Below are 18,683 nucleotides of genomic sequence, written 5' to 3' on the forward strand. Positions count from 1 at the left end.
TCGTTGCAGAGCGGGAGAGAAAGTAAAAAGTGAACGCGGAGATTCTTGAACTTTCTGGAGAGTTCACAAGGGAAGTCACTAGTAAACACCTGCTTTGTTTAGCTTGATTTGGCGTAGTTTCGAGATCTGGAAGCTGATCAACAAGCTTTCCTTTGCTGCGTTGACAGGTGATGATAGCTTAAAAAATAGTGTGTGCACAATGTATTCAATATCTTTTATTGTGTGCGTGTCGAGAAAAGATACTTTAGTTTGACAGTAGATGGATTTTAAATTGTTTCATGCTGCAAGGGATGCGAAACACTTGCAAACGTGGGAGCTATACTCAGCTAGGTTTGTTTGCATGCTATCTTGAATTGTTGTAAAGAAGAATAATCATGATGATAAGTTTTAAAATTAAATAATCATAGAAGAACTGTTTAGTGAATTGCTATTTGGTTTCTTTGACTAAACGTAGAATCTATCTCGAGTAATCATTGCATTATGATTATTTGTCAGTCATGCTCAGTTTCAATGGGATGAAAGCAATGAGTAAAGAATGTCAGGAAAACTAATCTTAAAAATTTAACAAAAAAGTAGTACTCACTGGAGCTTTTGGTGTGTATACACATTCCCTTGTCATAGCACTGTAAGCTAAAGGCACGTTCACTGCACACCACCCCAAGATGAACTTGTGTATGTGACTGAAAATCTATAGTAGACTGCCGGCAGTTGGTATTGTCCTCGGTCTCTGTTGAGTAAACATGTTTGCGTTAAGTGGAGAAGAATAGATAAGTATTTTTGTACTTAAAACTGCATTTTCTAATGTCTTACTAAAGAATGGGTATTTTTTGCAGTTATTCAAGGACACACACTCTTCAACTTTGTGAGAATCGTGTATGCACATACTGGCCTAGGGCATGGTGAGCTTTTTTCATCCTGTCTTCTCAGAAGCTTTTCCAGCATCTGCCATGTTCAATAACAACAATTACCTTCCAAACTTAAATCACTGCCCTATCACGGACCAGTTGCAGAATGCTATAGGTACTCATCCACAGCCTTCAGGAGATCAACACACAATGGGCTCAGGGATGCAGGTGTACACATCTGGTGCCAATTTTCGTTTCCTGTCTCCTACTCAAGGTACATCAGTGCCAACTTGGGCACCAGCAGTAACTTCTGTTGGTATGAGTTCTGCTCCTGGAGTGGGGGTAAACTGGCAGCATTCAGTACCAACACCCATGCCTTGGGCCAATCACGTTCCCCCACATTTCAGTGCCCAAGCTTTGCAGAGTATTTCAAGTCCACAGCAGTAAGTTTAAATTTGATATATCTCTTCTTTATCGTAATTTAATATACTAAGAAATATGTATCTGTTTACATTTTAGGAACCTTTGCTTTTCTTTGATAGCAGGCTCTATTATGTTTTTAAGAAAAAGGTAAACAAAAGCAAAGGTAGCCCTAACCTTTCCATTACTGGGGAGTGAGGTGTTAAAGACCACACCCATCTTGGGACCAGCTTTATTGAGTAGTGCCCATCACCTCATCCTCACTTCTTTTCCTGATGATTTTTTCTTTTTGCTGGACTACACATTCAAGACATTGTTTATACCAACCCCTGCTTTGCGAAGATCAGATTCAAAGTCCGGTGCTGGCAGGAAGCGAGTGAGCATAAATAATGATAAGAACACTGAAACTTTTTTTTTTTTTTTGAGACCAGCATCCATTATTATTATGTTAGTGTGTTTTTCTCTTTAGTAAAGCGCTTTGAGACCACCTTTAACGGTGAGGAAAAGCACTTTAAATCAACTTTATTATTATTAACCCTGTATGGAGTCAGGTACCCATTCAGTAGCTTGAGCAATAAGTGGAAGTATGTGTGTGCCACACAGGTTGGTATTAAACTAGCTAGTGTGTGAACTCTGGCGCTTTAACCAGTCCTATAACTTCTTTCTTATTGTGTAAATGGTGTACTCTGAGTTTGTGGAAGGTATACAGTGTCAGTAGCAATATGATCTATGACAGGAATTTTGACCTGACTCTTGTAATGAAAATATATGTTATATGCCTCTTCAGGTGAAAGATTATTATGATGAAAGCTTTACTTAAATTATTACTCCAATCTTAAATTAATGACAAGATAATTACAATAGTTATCACTTACTGCTCTTCCCTTCACATGTTTGATCAAATATAATTGCTTCTTTTCTCTCAGTATGTTTGCAAAAGTAATTACGCCACACTTGCCTTTCTTCAAGTTTTATGAGGACATGCTTGAAAGCGTGAAATTCAGGTTTAAAAAGTTGTTTTATTATGGTTTTACTTCAAAGCTACTTCTTCACCTGGGGTTAAAAATCATTTTAAGAATTTTAATTTTTACTGCATCTTCAAGATGTATAGTCAAAACCTTTTTTTATTGGTAGCATCACCATTGCTGGTTGCTCTAAGCTACTTTTCAGGGACAGCAACTTTGGATATTTGCATATAATTTCTCATCTTTGTATATCTAGTTAAGTACTCGAATCTGGCAACGGTAACCGTTAAAAATTTGATGTCATCATTGTTTCAGATCTTCAGTGTCTTTTATTCGCCCCTTCCTTGCTGAAAGTTCTGGATCAGAGCATAGCAGTGAAGTTTTTCCACACTCAATGCCTGCCTTTTCCCATCATCGACTCCTAAAGCGCCGCTCACAGTCTCCCACTGGGGTTGAGTAAGCACCATTACTACAATAAATAATAATAAAAAAAAAGTTCTATGTGTTAGATATATAGTCTATGTCTTTGTGTACAGCTATTCATTAGATCTTCTCTGTGTTGGCATAGGATTTTGTATAAGAATTCTTAATAGGAGTTAAATTATTTCTTTGCTAAACTTTGTGGGAAATTATGGAGTCAGTGATAATAGCTTTATTATTAGTAGTTTCATTTGTATTAGTACACATGTTCTACATATGATTCTGAAAGCCAGGGTTTCTTTTCCACTTGCAAGTGGTGACTTGGAAATGTACTTGTGAATGCACATGTACAAGAAAAATTTTAAAAGCAACACAATCTTGATTCTGTTAGTGTTGCATTATTCCAGTTACAAAGTCACTGTTTATTTTTCAAGCAGGGCTTCTGCTTACGCAAAAAATTGCGTACAGTACGCATTAAAAGTTCGGAGGACCCCTTCAATTTTCGTCGATGGGGTCCCATTCAAAGTTGGGCGAAGAACAGGGACCCCTTAAAAATCTGAAGAAGGGGTCCCTGGGACCCCAAAGAATTTAGCCTTAGCAGAAGCCCTGTTTCAAGGTTGGTTAATGAATTTAAAAAACTTAGATTTTGCTGTTAATAGGTGACATTTTCAATAATCATACAATGCCTAATGATGATGGGGTATGTCATATTTATAGAGGGCCAACATCAAAAAGACGCTTGAGTGAAAAGATGGCAGCATGGTTTAAAGGGCTACAGATCACTAATGGACAAGAGACACTTGGTTCAAACAATGCAGAGCTAGGGCAAGACAGTTATCAGGATGGATGGCAACGATTTTGTGAATTAGAAAAAAGGTAGAGGCCAGGAAATCTTGGTCATATTTTAATATGAGAGCCCTATAGCTAGCGTATGTGTGTGTGCTCAAGAGAGAGTTCGTAGATTTTGTATTTGAGGTCATATTTGGAATAAGCTGCAGTCACCTTGTCTTTTATTATGGGTATTGTGAGATAGGTCTTTCACAACACTGCCCTTTTGCCAAGTCTTATGTGAACACAGATTTTAAGTATTTAAAAAGGGTGTGAGGTTTATTTAAATTTTATTTATTGATGACATGATATTCACTGCATTAGTTGCCAGTGTTTTTGTATGCCTACCATTAATTTACAGACTTGAAGATGATCTTGATGTAGTGGAGGAAGACATAAAGAACAAAGAACCAAATGAACCACGTCTAGTATTTACTAATGGCATAAAAAAGAATCTGACTCCAGAACCAATTCTTCCAGAAGCAGTCATCAACCAGATGTGAGTAACAGCTGAAATAGCACATCTGTGTTAATGGGATATCAAAACATTAACAAAATAACCTTGCTTCTTTTTAGCATGTAAGAAAAAGCTTTCATTATTTCTGCATGGAATCAGAATAGCAGTATATTGTAAAAATTCCCAGTTATTTTGCCTTGTATAATTTAAACATTTTTGCAGTTTCTTTTATTGGATCTGAAGAATTTTTGTTTGGTTAAAATACATTCCATATTTGTATCAAAAGAAAAAAAGTTTTTTTGTGTGTGTGTATATATTTTTTTTTTTTTTTTTTTTTTTTATGCCCTTTCACCCCTCCTGGGGCATAGGCCATCGACTACAGTAACTGTTGTCGATGTTTCGGTAGCAAGTATTTCTTTTACGGGGTGGGGGTGCTGGCCCCACGCCCAACCCTCCTTCTTTTTCAGCCGGGCTTGGGACCGTCCTTGGCGGAGGGCGGCCAGCCCTGTAAACAGATGCCACGTGCAGAGAAAGAACAGCATGCCCGAGACGGGAAATGAACTCAGGGCACCCAACCTTCACTGTATTGGTGACAGGCGCTAACAGCGCTAACCGTTGCGCCACTGGGCTGGGCTGTATATATCTTAATCTTTTTGTTTTTGTGAATAGTAGTAGCCCGACCAATTTAATAGAGTGTTGGTATTGGGCTAAGTAGAATATAATCCTTACATAGGTCACCGAGACCTGAAACAAATTCATCTTACACCAAAATCAAAAGTTAAAAGGCCAAGTGGCACCTGAACGTCATTAGTCTGTAAAAAGAAAAAAAAATCAAATGGTGGTGGCGTGGTGGTTCACCTAATACATCCTCACGATCTGATATTATTCAGGCAGTAAGTTCCCAACAAGAGAAGGCAGCTGAGGGTGACATTTGGCAATTCACTTGGTCACAGTAACCAATCACTTAATTGTGCTGTAGAGTTCATACTCACTATAGATGCATGCTTATAATAATGCTTTAAAATGAATTCATACATTAACGGTATGGGGCAGTTGGTGAGAGGTGGCTCATGACAGATAGAGTGGAATGGGTCTGGATCTTAGCTCCAACAGACATGTATCTGGGTGTGACAAGTGTTTTACAGAGTTGACCATCGGTCTGGGTGCTATTGGTTCCTTTACCCCATGTATATATATTTTAAAAATTTCCTTCACAACTGCTCATTAGGAACAGTCAGGGCTCCCAGTACTGTAGGGGTTAAAACACTCATTCGTCCCTACTGCAGAGAGTGCCGTTGGTTTACATCTTATCACCAATAAAGCGGTATCTGTTTACATGCCTTGCTGGGATATGTGGCAGTGATGATGATGATATTTCATTCTCAGAAACAAACCATGCATGGAACTCATCTTGTGGCAGCCGCCAGAGGTGGTGTTAAAGAACGAAAAGAACGACTTGGTAACACGCGATGATAGTAACAACAGTGCTAATAAGGAAGAGGATGAAATGACTGAAGTATCGGACCAGACAGACAAAGCTTCAGGCAGCTTGCAGATGGCCAACTGGTTTGACTCGGAACATTCAAGTAACAATCCAAGAGTGCAGTAAGTGGTTGGTTGTTTTTTTTTGAGTATTTAAGCTGTTTTTAAACTCTTTCATGTCCAGTTTTTGCAAACATGCCACAGAGAATATCTTTATCAAAATAGTCAAGTATTAAATGGTATCTAAAATTTAAAATACAATCAGCTGTACCCACTTCTGTCCATCTTGACATTGCAAGTTTTTGTGAACAAAATTCTCATCAATAGTCATTCATAAAGAAAGGGGTTTTTTTTAACCTTACCACAGTCATCATAGTCTATGTGCTTGCTATCATTTGTTGCAGTCTCACTCATCATTGAAATCCGAAACCTATATGACGCATATATATGTGCACCCTAATTGTTAAAGAGAACACAACAAAATTTATATATTGCTTATAAGGTCAGTTATATATTTTATTATTTATAAGTTCTTTTAAGAACCATTCTTGTTTCCAGGATTAACAGAACGGCGTTGACCTCAAATATGTTTGACTGCATGGATGATGACATGGACCTTTGATAAGAGAAATTGAAGAGAGCATTGCAGAGCTTATTTTCCAAAAACTGGTGAAGTCTATGATCTCCATTCATTGATTACGAATGGCTTGCATGGAAGCATGCTTGGTCCTGCTTCTGTTGTTTTGTGGAAAGTAAACGGGTGTTGTACGAACTATGCGTCTGAACCATTTAAGAAAGCTTTTAAGCAGCTTGTCACAATGTGAGAAAATGGAGCAAACTGTGCACATGGTAGCAGCATTCTGGACAACAATCGTGCAATCCTGTTCATTCTGTAGGTATTGAAGATTTGTAAAACTAAAAGAATCTCCTGGGAAGGAACAGCATTTTTATCTGGGCATTCTGATTCAGATTTGGACTTCTGTAAAACATGGTTTAAGAAATGTGTCAGCAAACTAGTTTAAAAAATTTGCACCCAGTGACCATCTGCTGATCAAGGTATTTTGTTATAAAAAATGTTTTCAGACTTTTTCTTTAAGAAATTTTCATTTAAAATATTTAAAAGTGTACTAAATGCAAAGTGTTTTATTATTTAAAGCATGATTTCACTTGGATTCTTTCATAAAATTCATTAACAGAATAGCATGGTTTAAGTATTCTTGGATTTTAAAAGTGAAATGCTGGAATATGCCGTTTACATAATGCATTTTAAATGTGCTTATGGATCATGCTTGAAATGGCTTATCAGGAGTCTCCTATATGAAAGATGGGTAATTTGCACCTTTTTTTTGTCTCTGAGTGCGATTGAGACAAAAAAAATTGCAGTACTGTGTGCCAAATATTGACATCCTTGAAATGCCCTTTGAATTGATTTACTGGAATCCAACAACCTATAGGCAGCATTTTTCACAAGCTCTGGTACAAAAATGTGCAATGTTTGAAGTTTCTGTTCCTTCTCATAAGCATGCAGAGATGACATTCAAGACAGTTGTTGGATCACAGATTAAAGCAATAACAAAAGTTTTGTACCTTGATACATTTTTGTGGATGCATAAGGTAATCACCAACAAATGTATATGCTTCTTTCTGACATTGAGAATTCGTACCCTTTCAACATGATGGTAGATTTTACAGTGTACTGAAAACCATTGCTTGTTATGAAAATGCAAATCACCAATGTCGAATTAACTTTATTAAGAATATCTGTTCAGCCAACCTTTGCCAAATGAAATAAATTAAACAATACAGAAATGGATAAAACATGCTATTGCAAGTTTTTTTTTTTAGTTTTATAGTCTACATTGAGTAACAATATGCGAGTCATATAGCTACAAGATTTACATAAGTATGCTGATGCTCTATAATAGTCATTATCATTAACACAAGAATAATTTAGATGTGAATCGAACAACCTTTAAAGCTACCAACCTGTACCATGATTATACAATGGCTGTCCAATGGAGCATTTACACACTTCCAAAATGATAAGTTGTCCACATCTATTTCTGATAGCTATTACCTAAATGCATGACATTTATTCACATCAGTTCTGTGATGTGACAACTACTTACAGATTGCAAACCTAATTGCAACACTCAAAACTGTTGTTTAGTATAGCAGACTTGACCTAGGTTCTATAACAATGTTTAGGTGCAGTACTGAACTTGTGTGTTGAAATAACCTTGCTACAGTCATTTGACCTACAGGCGTTTTTTAATCAACTTTTCCAGTTTTCGAATGCGGCTTGATTCTGGTTCAGGGGAAGTTACTTGGTTTAAAGCAGATGTCGCAGAGGAAGTTGTCCCTCCAGTGTTGCCACCAATTACAGCAGAAACAGGAATTCGAGCTCGGAACATCTCCACCAATGCACTTTGTTCAGCTCTGCGCAGGCCCTGATTAAATAAGATCAGAGTGATCAGCTGTACCCAAGCAACAAATTCATTTACCATTTCACTCTACCCCTACCCTGTATACATATTAAAATCTCTAAATTTTGAAGCAGAGAAGAGCAACACTGACAGCTGAATTATAGAGCAATTTCTTGCATTTACACACAAAACAATGTGGCAATCCATTGTACACAAAGTACAGCACAGGTATACCTTCATTTCTAGAACTCTCTGGAATTCTGTGACATCTGCATCTGTCAACAAACGGATAAAATTGTCTACAAAAGCCTGTGGAGGATCATGTGGAGACATCACCACCTGCAACATAAATTCATGATTTTAAATTTCCACGAGTGTCAGGAATTTATAAGCACATATCAATGTTAATGGAAGATGTTTGATAAATTTATTTTAAAATATTTTATGTGCGAGTTATATAATTACTAAGTAAAAGGCTACCTTGATATCACATTCTCAAGAGAGGATAAGAAAACGGAAGTTCAAAAGCAGAAATTCTTTTTACCAATAAACACCTGCAAACCTTGAAAAAATAGCTTATCTAATGCTGACCCCAGAAAAAACTCTACCAATGAGATCTATTGTAACAATGTGTTACCTTCAGAATCATTTCAGCTTTGGTCATCCCTTTCACAACAATTTTGGTGAAACTGAATGAAAAAGGTTAGAAATAATACAAGAATCATCCTTTAACACAGATATTTACACAGGTTATTTTTTTAACTAAAAAAAACCCAGCAAATTTGCTTAGAATTCACAACCAGCATAGCAATCCTGCCATGTAAAGCTGAACAAGATACTGACTTATTCCATCTGTTGCACTATGAAAGTGCATTACTTCATTACTTCTGTTAATTGCAGATGCAGTAAGCATAAGGATCATGACAACATGGAAGGGATATTCAAGATAGACAAAGCTTAGAACTTTCTACCCCATTCCCATTTTATCCCAGCACAGGTGCACACACAGACTGTAAGCATCAACTGTGGCACTCGGTCTGACCTGGCAGGGGCTTTACGAACTACTTGCGAACCTAGGGATGGAAGTTCAAGGAGAACTGTCTTCAGACTATGTGTATCCAGCAGCAACTGAAAAAAAGGATTACAAATGCTGACAGTTTTTATTTAAGGATCTAGTAGAAAGCAACTTTTTTCTTACAACTGGGAAAAGCTCAATGCAATATACTATTTCCCTAAATTTGGGTGAATACTCCTCCCTTCCACCTTTCATGCTCACGATACATGCACGCAAAGTTCACCTTGCATGGAATGGTTAAACTCTTGATGTCCTATTTAACTACATATAATCCTAATTAGTATATGGTCTTGGCTCTCCCGCTGGCTGCTGCCTTGACTTTCCATGTACAGTCTTAACTTTCAAATATTACTTTATTATAGAAAGTTTGCTTGAAAGATGCTGATATCCCCAAAAGCTATTTTTTATCAATGCTCTTTTATCCTTCGTCTTTGGGACAGGGACTTAAAAAAACAACTACTAAAATTTCCACAATTTTAGAATATATGAATAGACAAAGGTAGCATTTCTCACAGAAACCCTAGATATTGGTTACTTATTTTTTTTAAAGATGTAACAGCAGTGACTAACCTGTTCAGCAGCAACTGTACTCCCTGGTTTGCATTTGAACAAAGTGTGGATAAACTTTGGAATGAAGGAGCTGCCAAAAAGAAAAATGACATCAACTGAAACAGCATCAACAATGACAATGTATAAAATGTCTTCCGTCACAATGGAAACTACAAGAGCAGTTCCTTACAGAGAAATGCATGACAAGAACTGATGCTAAAAATAAATAACTCTGATGTAGACAAACACAAGTACAAGTGTGCACAAAAAAGAGAGTATATTTTATTCATGGTAAACTTATTATTAAGCAAATGTAATATTTTTCTCTGCCACTTGCAGCTTAAAAAAAAAAATCAACAAAAAACAAAGCAAAGAAATTCAATAGAAGTGACACCAATCAAGTGTAATACCAGGCATTTAAAATCTGAAAGTATTAAAAAAGAGAGAAACAAATAGTAAGCACATCACAGACCATAATTTGTCAAATGTATTTTAGTCACAAAATCTTAATGAAAACAAAAATTTACAAAGAAAATGACAACAAAGCTCACTTGGCAAATTTTACACAGAACTGTGTGAAATATTTGCGAGAGGACAACAGATTGTCGCGGATGACAGGAATGTTTTGTTTCAAGTGACCAGTGATTGCTGTTACATAACCACTCTGATCACCTACAGCTTCAATGGTTGCCCAAGGCATCTAAACAAAAAGACACTATCATCTTTTACTTGTTACCATAAATTATTATTTAATTTTTAAGTAGTGGCTATAAAAACTTCTAGACATGATTTCGAGTTAAAGGAGAGCATTTTGAAGTGGCTTGGTTCAACATTTACTATTATCTTGCTGGTCTCCTATGCAGCCGGCAACATTAGTCTCTTTTTATACTGAGACTGCATCTTGCTGATCAAAGGTAGAACCATGACAATATAAAACTTTTTTTTTTTTTTATTTTTTTTTTAACCCTAAATGGCACAAAAACAATTCACCTTGGTCATGGCTATCAAGGCAGGCTCACAGGCAGTCTCCAAATCTTGAACAAGCAGCTGGATGCAGTTGGATATGACACTGCAAATATACACGAAGAGAAAATTTTGTCACAAAAAACCTATTTCTTGCCAAATGTCACATAATTACTTACAGAAAGACTTACAAATCAATGTCTGAGATATTATCACCTTAACAATATATGCAGTCTTTATATTTACAAATTCTATGCTCTACCAAAATTCCAGAAAATGCTGGAGTGGTTGAGACACAATTTGAATGCTTGCAGGTAATGGTGTACCTTATGTTCTGCTGTCTTATTCTGGCCAGACTGTTCATTGAAACACAACTGTCATTCAGATTAAAAAAAAAAACAAAAACAACTCAACTCTTGAGTCATTTTTAGTCTTCAATTATTATTTTGCCTTAGATTATAGGAGTTCTGAAAGTTCAAAGAACTCGTCTATTTTGTAAGGACTCTTTGTGTGTGGGTGGGTGTGTGAATGTTGAGCTTTGGTATCTAAGAAATTCCCTGCACACAATTATGATGTTGAGAAACATTAATAAAGTAATCAGTCAAATTTAAAAAAGAGTCAGAGCATCAGACAAGTTTTTAAAAAATATCAAATTAACTTTTTATCAAAATTCTGTGAACTCTTGGACCTCCCCTTAAGCATTTCAATTAGCATGGAATCTACACTATCATTTCAATGTTGATAGTAACGCTTGTCTCTAGGTAGCTGTCCATGCCAAGTTTCCTCATTCTGCCAAAATTGGGAGGCAATGAAAGGTATAAATATGACTGGTTTATCATACCTTGCATAAATATTAATCACTGAAAAATGCAAGCAAGCATACAAGTCACCCAGAAGGAAAACACCCACAATTTTCACTAACTTGTGGAACATATCTTGTTCTGCTGTGAGATCAATAGAAGACCGCAAAGAAGAGTCGACTTTTTCTCGCAGCTTCTCCTCAAGCTGACTGGTGGTGTCCATGCAGTACTCGGCCGTCGCCAGCAGACTGCACACACGCCATTGTTCTTCTTCACTCAGCTTGCTTGCCTCCCCTTCCTTCAGTATGCTCTGTATCAAGCCTGAAGCACTGGTCAGTCCTCCACTCTCTCTGCTTAGCCTAGACAGACACATCTTTACACATGAAAAACGGTACCACTAAGTAGGTGTTAACATTCTCCAAATCTGAGCAGTTAAAATGCTAAATCCCTCTTCTTTAAAAAAAAACCATATAGTTCATACTATTTAGTACATAACATTTTCTTATTCGTCCTGATCTCTAAAAGGGAGAAACTGACACCCTCCCTCACCCCTACAAAATTTAAAACAAAAAGAAACTGCTTAAAGTCTGAAATGTGTAAATGATAGTGACTGACTTTGTAAGGTCTACTGATGGTATGTACTCTTGCGCCTTCATGCATACATTTGTATACATACATGTGTACAGTGCCTTGAGCTTGTGCTCACAAGAGGGGGAAGATGCTATACAAATTAAGTATTATTATTATCCTATGTCTGAACTATGCCAATACACAATACAAACAAACTGATAAAGTGCAACGTACTTGGGAAGATTGGCTAAGAGTACACGATTAGCATATTCCTTGAGGTATTTCTGGAATGTTCTAGTTAAGTCCAGCAATGGGCGGCCAGTGCTGAGCTGAGAGCATTGCACCATACACTGCTTGTAAAAGACAAAGAGGTCAGCACAGGAGGGCAACACATTAGACCCCTCCTCTCCATCCACACGCAAAGGTCCATGCTGCCGTAAGTCTTCCAGGAATCGCAGAATCAGTTCAGACAGGTTTCTGTCGATGTAACGTTTAATGAAAAGGTCTTTGACAAAATTCCTCTACTTAAGAACAGGTTGAACCTAAGGTTCACAGAAACTAACTTACCACAATAATGTAACACAACTACTGATGAAGCATTGATAACTTACAGCAAAGGTATACAGATGCATTGGAAACAATATTATTTGGAAATAAAATGTTAATAAATCCTTAAGGAGAAGACTGGTAAGAAAAAGATGTAAAGAGAGGAAATGCAGGATCAGTTCCTTTAGGTTGGGCAGAATAAAGAGAAAACAAAAACCCCAGTCTTAAAACAGAGTGGTTTTTGCCAAAATATTTTAGATGTTAACAGTTATCAAAATGAAGATGAGAAGTATCTTTGGCATAAGTACCTGTCTTGGGATTCAATATAAATGTTGAGGAATGGTTCAAAGCACTTGGAAATTATGCCTGTAAATGGTGTTGTCTGGCTTCTAGATGTCTGGAAATTTCAAATCTTCACATTGTATTTACTGTTACAATGTGTAGTATTTAACATGGAATGGCATAAAAGACAATCATGGAAATTAAGCAAGCCAACAATTGGGCAACTGTCTCAATATTTAAGTAGACTCAATATTTTTAATAGGCAGTCATTTATCAAGTGGTGAAGAAGAAAACTGCTTTTAAGTGACTAGAAAAGAATATCATGTAAAAAAGTTTATTATAACTGTTTTGAAACGGACATTTCTGAACACTTTCATTATTACCACATTCAAGTAAAATTAAACACAATGAAGTGCCCAATGGAGAAGGGAGGGGAAAGAGAGTGATAGTTTGGGCGCAAACTGGTTTCCAGTCACATAGATATACTCTAGGCATTGTCTTTTACAGCTGGCAATTTACTAATCAGACAATGTGTTACTAATAGTCTATAAATACAAGAATAAACTTTTAGGATCAATACATCATCAATCACTAAAACACACTTTCATCTCTTCAACAGCTACTGAGGCAGTCTCAACAATGCCTTGGTTTTCAAATGGATTTTTGCTGTTCTCTTGTTCAAAGGGGTTAGTGGAAGGTGGCACAGGTGGTGGAGGTGGTGTTGGTGTCACAGTTACAGACTTGGCCTGTGAAATATTAAGAATAAAAGCAAGGGGATAGGAACAATGAAAGGACAGTAGATTACAGAACAAATTAGACACAAATGATGGTTCAGTGCATGATTACCTGAAATCTAAAATGATGTTTGCAAAAAAACTTTTTATTCACTATGCTCATTCAGTAGCACACCTGAGTCTGACGGAAATTTATTCTATCATATTTGCATTTAGAAAACTCATTGAGCACAGCACAGCACCTTAATCAATTCCTGTAAAGCGATGATAAATATCACTGATTTAGAATTATTCATGGGTATTGCCAAGGGAGACAACAGGGACAGGAACGGAAGGAAAACACAGGAAAGGTGAAAAATGCAGTATAAAATTCTAAGGTCTTACCAGTCCTTCTTGCATTGTAATGCCAGTAAAGCGCTTAGAAATGAGGGCCTCAAAGTTGGTTGTCCTCTGAATGGCAAACAGCAGAAGCTTGACATCTATTTCAACTGATCGCTTGCTCATAATCTTGGCCAGTTCTCGTCGTGTAATTTCACAGAACTCCACACATATTCTCTCACTGACCTCCCAAGATGGAGGAAACAGATGTCCAAACTTCTCTTCAAAATCCACCAATGTTCGTTTGATCCAAGCATAGCGACGATCAATTTTATCAAGCCAAGCAACCTAACAAAACAATCATCAATATTCTAAATCAATATTCTGAAGTCACACAAAATCAAGCAGAATCACAACTACGACTTCTTCAGAATCTTTGTGACAATATCTAATCAAAAGAATTAACTGTTAACTACCACACAGAAAAGCTTCCCACTGACACTCCACTCATGATTAAGTGTTGCCTATCTGGTGGATTAACAGAGGTAGCATTTATTCAAGCAAGCAGAAGCCGATTAATGAATACTGAGGCTTCTTTAAACTATAGATATTTTACCTTGGACAGCTAATAAAATAAAGTAGCTTCTGATACTTCATCAAAAAAATAAAACCAACTAAAATTTCACTCATTTCTGATTTCTTTTTCAATGTTTCATCTACAGTAGCTAAAAATCATGCCAGAGCTTTTACTCAACTATCTTTCTGCACAGCCCTCAATCTTCTTCCAATATTCACACAACTATCCTGCAGTACAGCTCTCATTCTCATTTCTCTTCTTCATTTCTAACTACTGTATTAAAATTATCGACAAATTAAACTTCATCAACATCACTTTGAATATGCTTACATCCTGATCTTCAGCAAACAGCACAAGGTACTCAGATAACTGTAGCTTGACAAACCAGGTCAGAAGATCTCGTTTCACTTTGGGGTCAAGAATGCTAACTACATAGCAAGCATCGTGTAACTGTTTCTGATTGCTGGGGCCATACTACAAACAAAAAAAAATTTCTAAAAGTTAAATCATGAACGAGAATAAACTAGTGCATAATCAATCATGCTGATTTCTTTGAAAATTGCTCTAAACACATTTAACAATAAGAACTAACAATAAAAATAAAAAGTCTATTGACCAATTTTATAAATTTAAATCGTAATATGATCTACACTTCCCATTACTCTGCATTAGCATTACTTCTGCTAAGGCCACAACTTCATCAAAATATTGATTGTGAAAAAAATTTTTTCATCTTTTTAAGCAATAGTCATGCACACACCTTTGCACCAGCTCCCTGGAAAGCTTCTTCAAAATCTGCAATGATCTGTGAGCCAAGTTCTGACTGAATCTGCTTCACCCTGCAAAGGATACAAATATGCCTTGTTAATCTTATAAGCAGAAATTTAATCTGGCAAAGTGTGTTTTTGGCAGGCAGGTGACCCTTCAGACTAATGCAAATCCACATGGTTTGTCGGGGTCTCACCTTATCTGGCAGTAAATATTCTTATCGACCGTGGCTCAGTTAAGGTTTAAGTTTAGTTGGCAAACATTTCTCCAAAGTATTTTTTAAAACTTAATTTTTCCATTTTAAGATGCTGTTGGTGGCTTCTAATGGAAATTAAAGAAGAAAAATTTACAACATACCTCTACCATACAGAAGAATATGGACAAGGTTGCAGTTTGAGATGGTACCAGTGAGAGAGACTGAAAGACAGACATATATAGAGTCCAGTCCTCTAAATTAGACTCTAACTACTAGGTTAGGAACGTTCCCTGATTTCTTATCCTATAAGTGTTATTGCTGTTGTTCTGGACAACACTGCAAATGACAATAATTATTGTTGTGGCTGTAATTTCTGTTACCTGTCAGCAAGCTGTCGAATCTGAGGTATGGACAGGTATTTATCAAAGTGTTCCAGCACATTCAGCACACCTTGCAGCAAGTTGCACACCTCTCCATACTGTCGTCGCCTTGTCAATGACCTGCATAATACAATGGGGTTGTGCAAATCAAACATACAACACCCCAAACATACAACTCCCCAAGCACATCTGTTCTTAAACGCATTCCTTCTTTCTGCTTGGAGTAACCAATTCCAATGAATGAATATGTAAATTTATAACATTGTCACCTTATAATATCATTGCTTTAGTGGTGTGCAGATCTGAGCCTGACATCTTGAGTTGTGAAAAGGCAACACAAGTCCTTTCAATCCACCAGACTATCATATTCTAATTTTGCTATTTTATGCCTTGTGTGTTATACTCATTTGCGAAGTGCCCTGAGCTTAATTCACTGTGGAGAAATGTGCTGTACAAGTTGTCTTTGATAACAATAATCATTTATAATTGTGGATAAGGAAGTCCTGCAGTATTCCAGTTGATGGAAGTGAGGTGTTGAGACTGCACTTTTCATAGAGCCTATTTTTGTGAGAGTAGTAGCCATCTTCTAACCCTCACTGCCTTACCACAGCCAGCTAATGAGTCAGGCACCCATTTTCAACAGCTGGGATGATTGGAGGTTTATGACATATCCGATCAGATTACAATATCTTTCATAATTAATAAATTATAAATTCTGTGGTAAGAAAAACAGAGCTGAAAGATACTTTGCAGGGGAATTTTCTCAGACTTGAAAACATGCTTTTTCAATAATTTTGGAAAGCTTGAGTGCTTTCTATAGATTGGCTATATCATCTCAACAAGTAGTTTATGTGAAAAAGCTGAATTAATTCAACATTTTAAATTTCTCCCACCATTCTCCCAACAATTTTCTCAAATTTCATAAATGAATTTGCAATTATAAAAAAACATGAACTAAGTAAATACTCACGTAAGAGAGTCAACACCACCTACAAGCATATGAAGATGGTTCAGGGTTGTGATTGACGCTGTCAAGTGCCGCTTGGCATGATCAAGTTGTTTGATGTCTCGAGTGATCTCTTTTACCTGAGGTATTCATAGCACTCACATTTACTTGCATTCATATCATAAAATATATAAATAACCATTATTGGGGTTTTTTGGCAAAAAAAAAAAGTGTACTGTCTTGTATACCCATCAAAGATATTTTATGCTGATTTATTGCATGAACATTTTAAATACAAAAATCTATAAAATCATGCATATCTAAAATATTTTATCTTACCCTTACAATATAACTTTTTATGTGATAACAAAGTATCAAAATTTCTGATAATGCTAGTGAACTAACCATTTCCTCTGACTTTTCCGCCTTGTCTTTGATGTCTCTGATCTTTGTAAAGAGATCCTGAATGGCTCTCTGTGCCTCCACCAATGCCTCCCTACCCTCCTCCCCAACATTGGTCTGACCTCTCACTACAGCCCGGATCTCATCATCTAGGCGCCTTCAAGTAAAATAATAAAATATGTTGTCACCCAGTAAGGAAAAAAATTGCATTTATGAATCCATGCACTTAATACAGTTAACAGATTTGAGATAGCCATTCAGATGCCCACAACTGAAGTGCTAGACTGTGAGTATACAGCATTGAGTACTTTCATATCTTCACTAATGGAGCAACTCTGGTGAGCTAACTGATATAGTACTTGTATATGTTCAGTAAAGGTCACACACCATCTTAAACACATTGTATGATCGTTCTTGTTTTTGCTCTTGCTGAAGTTGAATGGTTACTACTCTAAGATTTTTTACACATCATGGTTACTATCTAGAAACTTTAATAAACACCCATTCATTTATTCATTATTAATTAGTTAATTATAATGAAAAAAATAAATCTTACCATATCTTTTGCCTGATTTTGCCTACAACATCATCAATATTTGCCAGAGACTGTTCTGTTGGAAACAGTGTGTTGATGTAATCCACGGGGTTAAAGTCTGGTCTGTCAAGAGGATCATTACTGGGTAGTACCTTTAAACATAAAACAATAAGTTATAGCAAACTGGATTTCCAAACCCTTAATATTAAACAGAATACATGAATCCAAGGGGAAAATATAACTCTTTAAGCATATATGAGTTTCTAAGAGTCTTCTGCTTCTTCCCAAATGCTTGAAAAAACACAAATGAATGCCATTACAGGGTTATATACAACTTGTAGATGTAACCCTTCTCCCAACAAGTATCACGAGGGGAGAGAATTGTCAAACAGCGTATTCAAGTTTACTTTCCTATTTAAAAAACGTTGCTAGAGGTTTTAATTGTATTTAAGGCTACATAAGTTGTAACGACAGGCATGAATATATATATATATGCAGTTGCACATTTTGATCAGTAGCTACTGCACTTTTGTAGTGAGTTCCAGGACGCCGGCCATAGTAGTGTACTAATATGTATTGTGAGAGTAAGCAGCTCTAACGAGTTTGAATGAATCTTCATCTTTTTTTGCCAGTGAAAACTGTATTTTTTAAAATAGCTCTCTTTAAGCAAATTCGAGGGGAAAACCAGCAAAAAACAAAACACACATACACAGTCAGTGATGTACTATAGTTGAAAAGCAGTAGCTTTAGAATTTAGAATTTAGATTTTTAGAATTTACGTCGGCTGCTAGAAATAGAAAATGCAATGTGCATGCGAAATGTTCTTGTTATCGCAGCGGAATCAACAATCTTGTAAAAAGTGAATTAAAATGAATAAACACATCTGAAAGATTAAACTATACCTGTTCTATGGCTTCTTGAACTTCAGAAGTAAATGTCAGCAATGCTTCAAACTGCTGGTCGTCCACAATGTCCTCCTCCTCCATGGCAGTATAATGTTAATCTGCTTATCTGCTTGGTTTAGAATGACAGATGACTAAAGCCACTTTTGAAATTAAAAGACATGCTGAAAGTCAACTAAATTTATATTCTATCATTTTTAACAAAAGGAAAAACTATTTTCTTTTCCCATATAAGGCTATGGGAATGAAAACATTACATTTGTGTGCTCTTCAATCAAGAAGTTAATAAAGGTAGAC

General features: G+C 36.4%; 2 protein-coding genes across 2 annotated transcripts; one reads left to right on the forward strand and one right to left on the reverse strand.

Annotated features, from left to right (window-relative positions):
- The first annotated feature begins 15 nt into the window (after window positions 1-15).
- LOC112561040 lies at window positions 16-6,999 on the forward strand. Its single transcript, XM_025233188.1, has 7 exons — window positions 16-167; window positions 834-1,288; window positions 2,546-2,686; window positions 3,368-3,526; window positions 3,840-3,977; window positions 5,322-5,540; window positions 5,976-6,999. Exons 2-7 carry the CDS (start codon window positions 897-899, stop codon window positions 6,037-6,039), a joined length of 1,113 nt encoding a protein of 370 aa, XP_025088973.1. The 5' UTR covers window positions 16-167; window positions 834-896; the 3' UTR covers window positions 6,040-6,999.
- A 149-nt stretch (window positions 7,000-7,148) lies between these two features.
- On the reverse strand, window positions 7,149-18,676 carry LOC112561035 (vacuolar protein sorting-associated protein 53 homolog). The gene is made up of 19 exons (XM_025233176.1): window positions 18,387-18,676; window positions 17,506-17,636; window positions 16,953-17,106; window positions 16,572-16,687; window positions 15,602-15,721; window positions 15,018-15,096; window positions 14,588-14,731; window positions 13,747-14,028; window positions 13,231-13,374; window positions 12,655-12,743; window positions 12,035-12,277; window positions 11,353-11,589; window positions 10,458-10,536; window positions 10,019-10,167; window positions 9,489-9,558; window positions 8,886-8,971; window positions 8,481-8,532; window positions 8,078-8,182; window positions 7,149-7,867 (listed from the first exon to the last, which is right to left on the reverse strand). The coding sequence occupies exons 1-19, from the start codon at window positions 18,468-18,470 to the stop codon at window positions 7,676-7,678; spliced, it is 2,556 nt and encodes an 851-aa protein (XP_025088961.1). The 5' UTR covers window positions 18,471-18,676; the 3' UTR covers window positions 7,149-7,675.
- Between the last annotated feature and the right edge of the window lie 7 nt (window positions 18,677-18,683).

The sequence above is a fragment of the Pomacea canaliculata genome, linkage group LG4 (genome assembly GCF_003073045.1).
Source record: "Pomacea canaliculata isolate SZHN2017 linkage group LG4, ASM307304v1, whole genome shotgun sequence".
Taxonomy (NCBI): Eukaryota; Metazoa; Mollusca; class Gastropoda; order Architaenioglossa; family Ampullariidae; genus Pomacea; species Pomacea canaliculata.

Excerpts from the sequence above, each read along its gene's own strand:
- LOC112561040 (XM_025233188.1), top strand. The coding sequence starts at position 897 with ATGGTGAGCTTTTTTCATCCTGTCTTCTCAGAAGCTTTTCCAGCATCT. Across the intron at positions 1,289-2,545 it reads AGTATTTCAAGTCCACAGCA|ATCTTCAGTGTCTTTTATTC; the intron begins GTAAGTTTAAAT and ends TCATTGTTTCAG. Across the intron at positions 3,527-3,839 it reads TTTTGTGAATTAGAAAAAAG|ACTTGAAGATGATCTTGATG; the intron begins GTAGAGGCCAGG and ends ATTAATTTACAG.
- LOC112561035 (XM_025233176.1), bottom strand. The coding sequence starts at position 18,470 with ATGGAGGAGGAGGACATTGTGGACGACCAGCAGTTTGAAGCATTGCTG. Across the intron at positions 10,168-10,457 it reads CCTTGATAGCCATGACCAAG|ATGCCTTGGGCAACCATTGA; the intron begins GTGAATTGTTTT and ends CTTTTTGTTTAG. Across the intron at positions 7,868-8,077 it reads AGAGAGTTCTAGAAATGAAG|GGCCTGCGCAGAGCTGAACA; the intron begins GTATACCTGTGC and ends TTATTTAATCAG.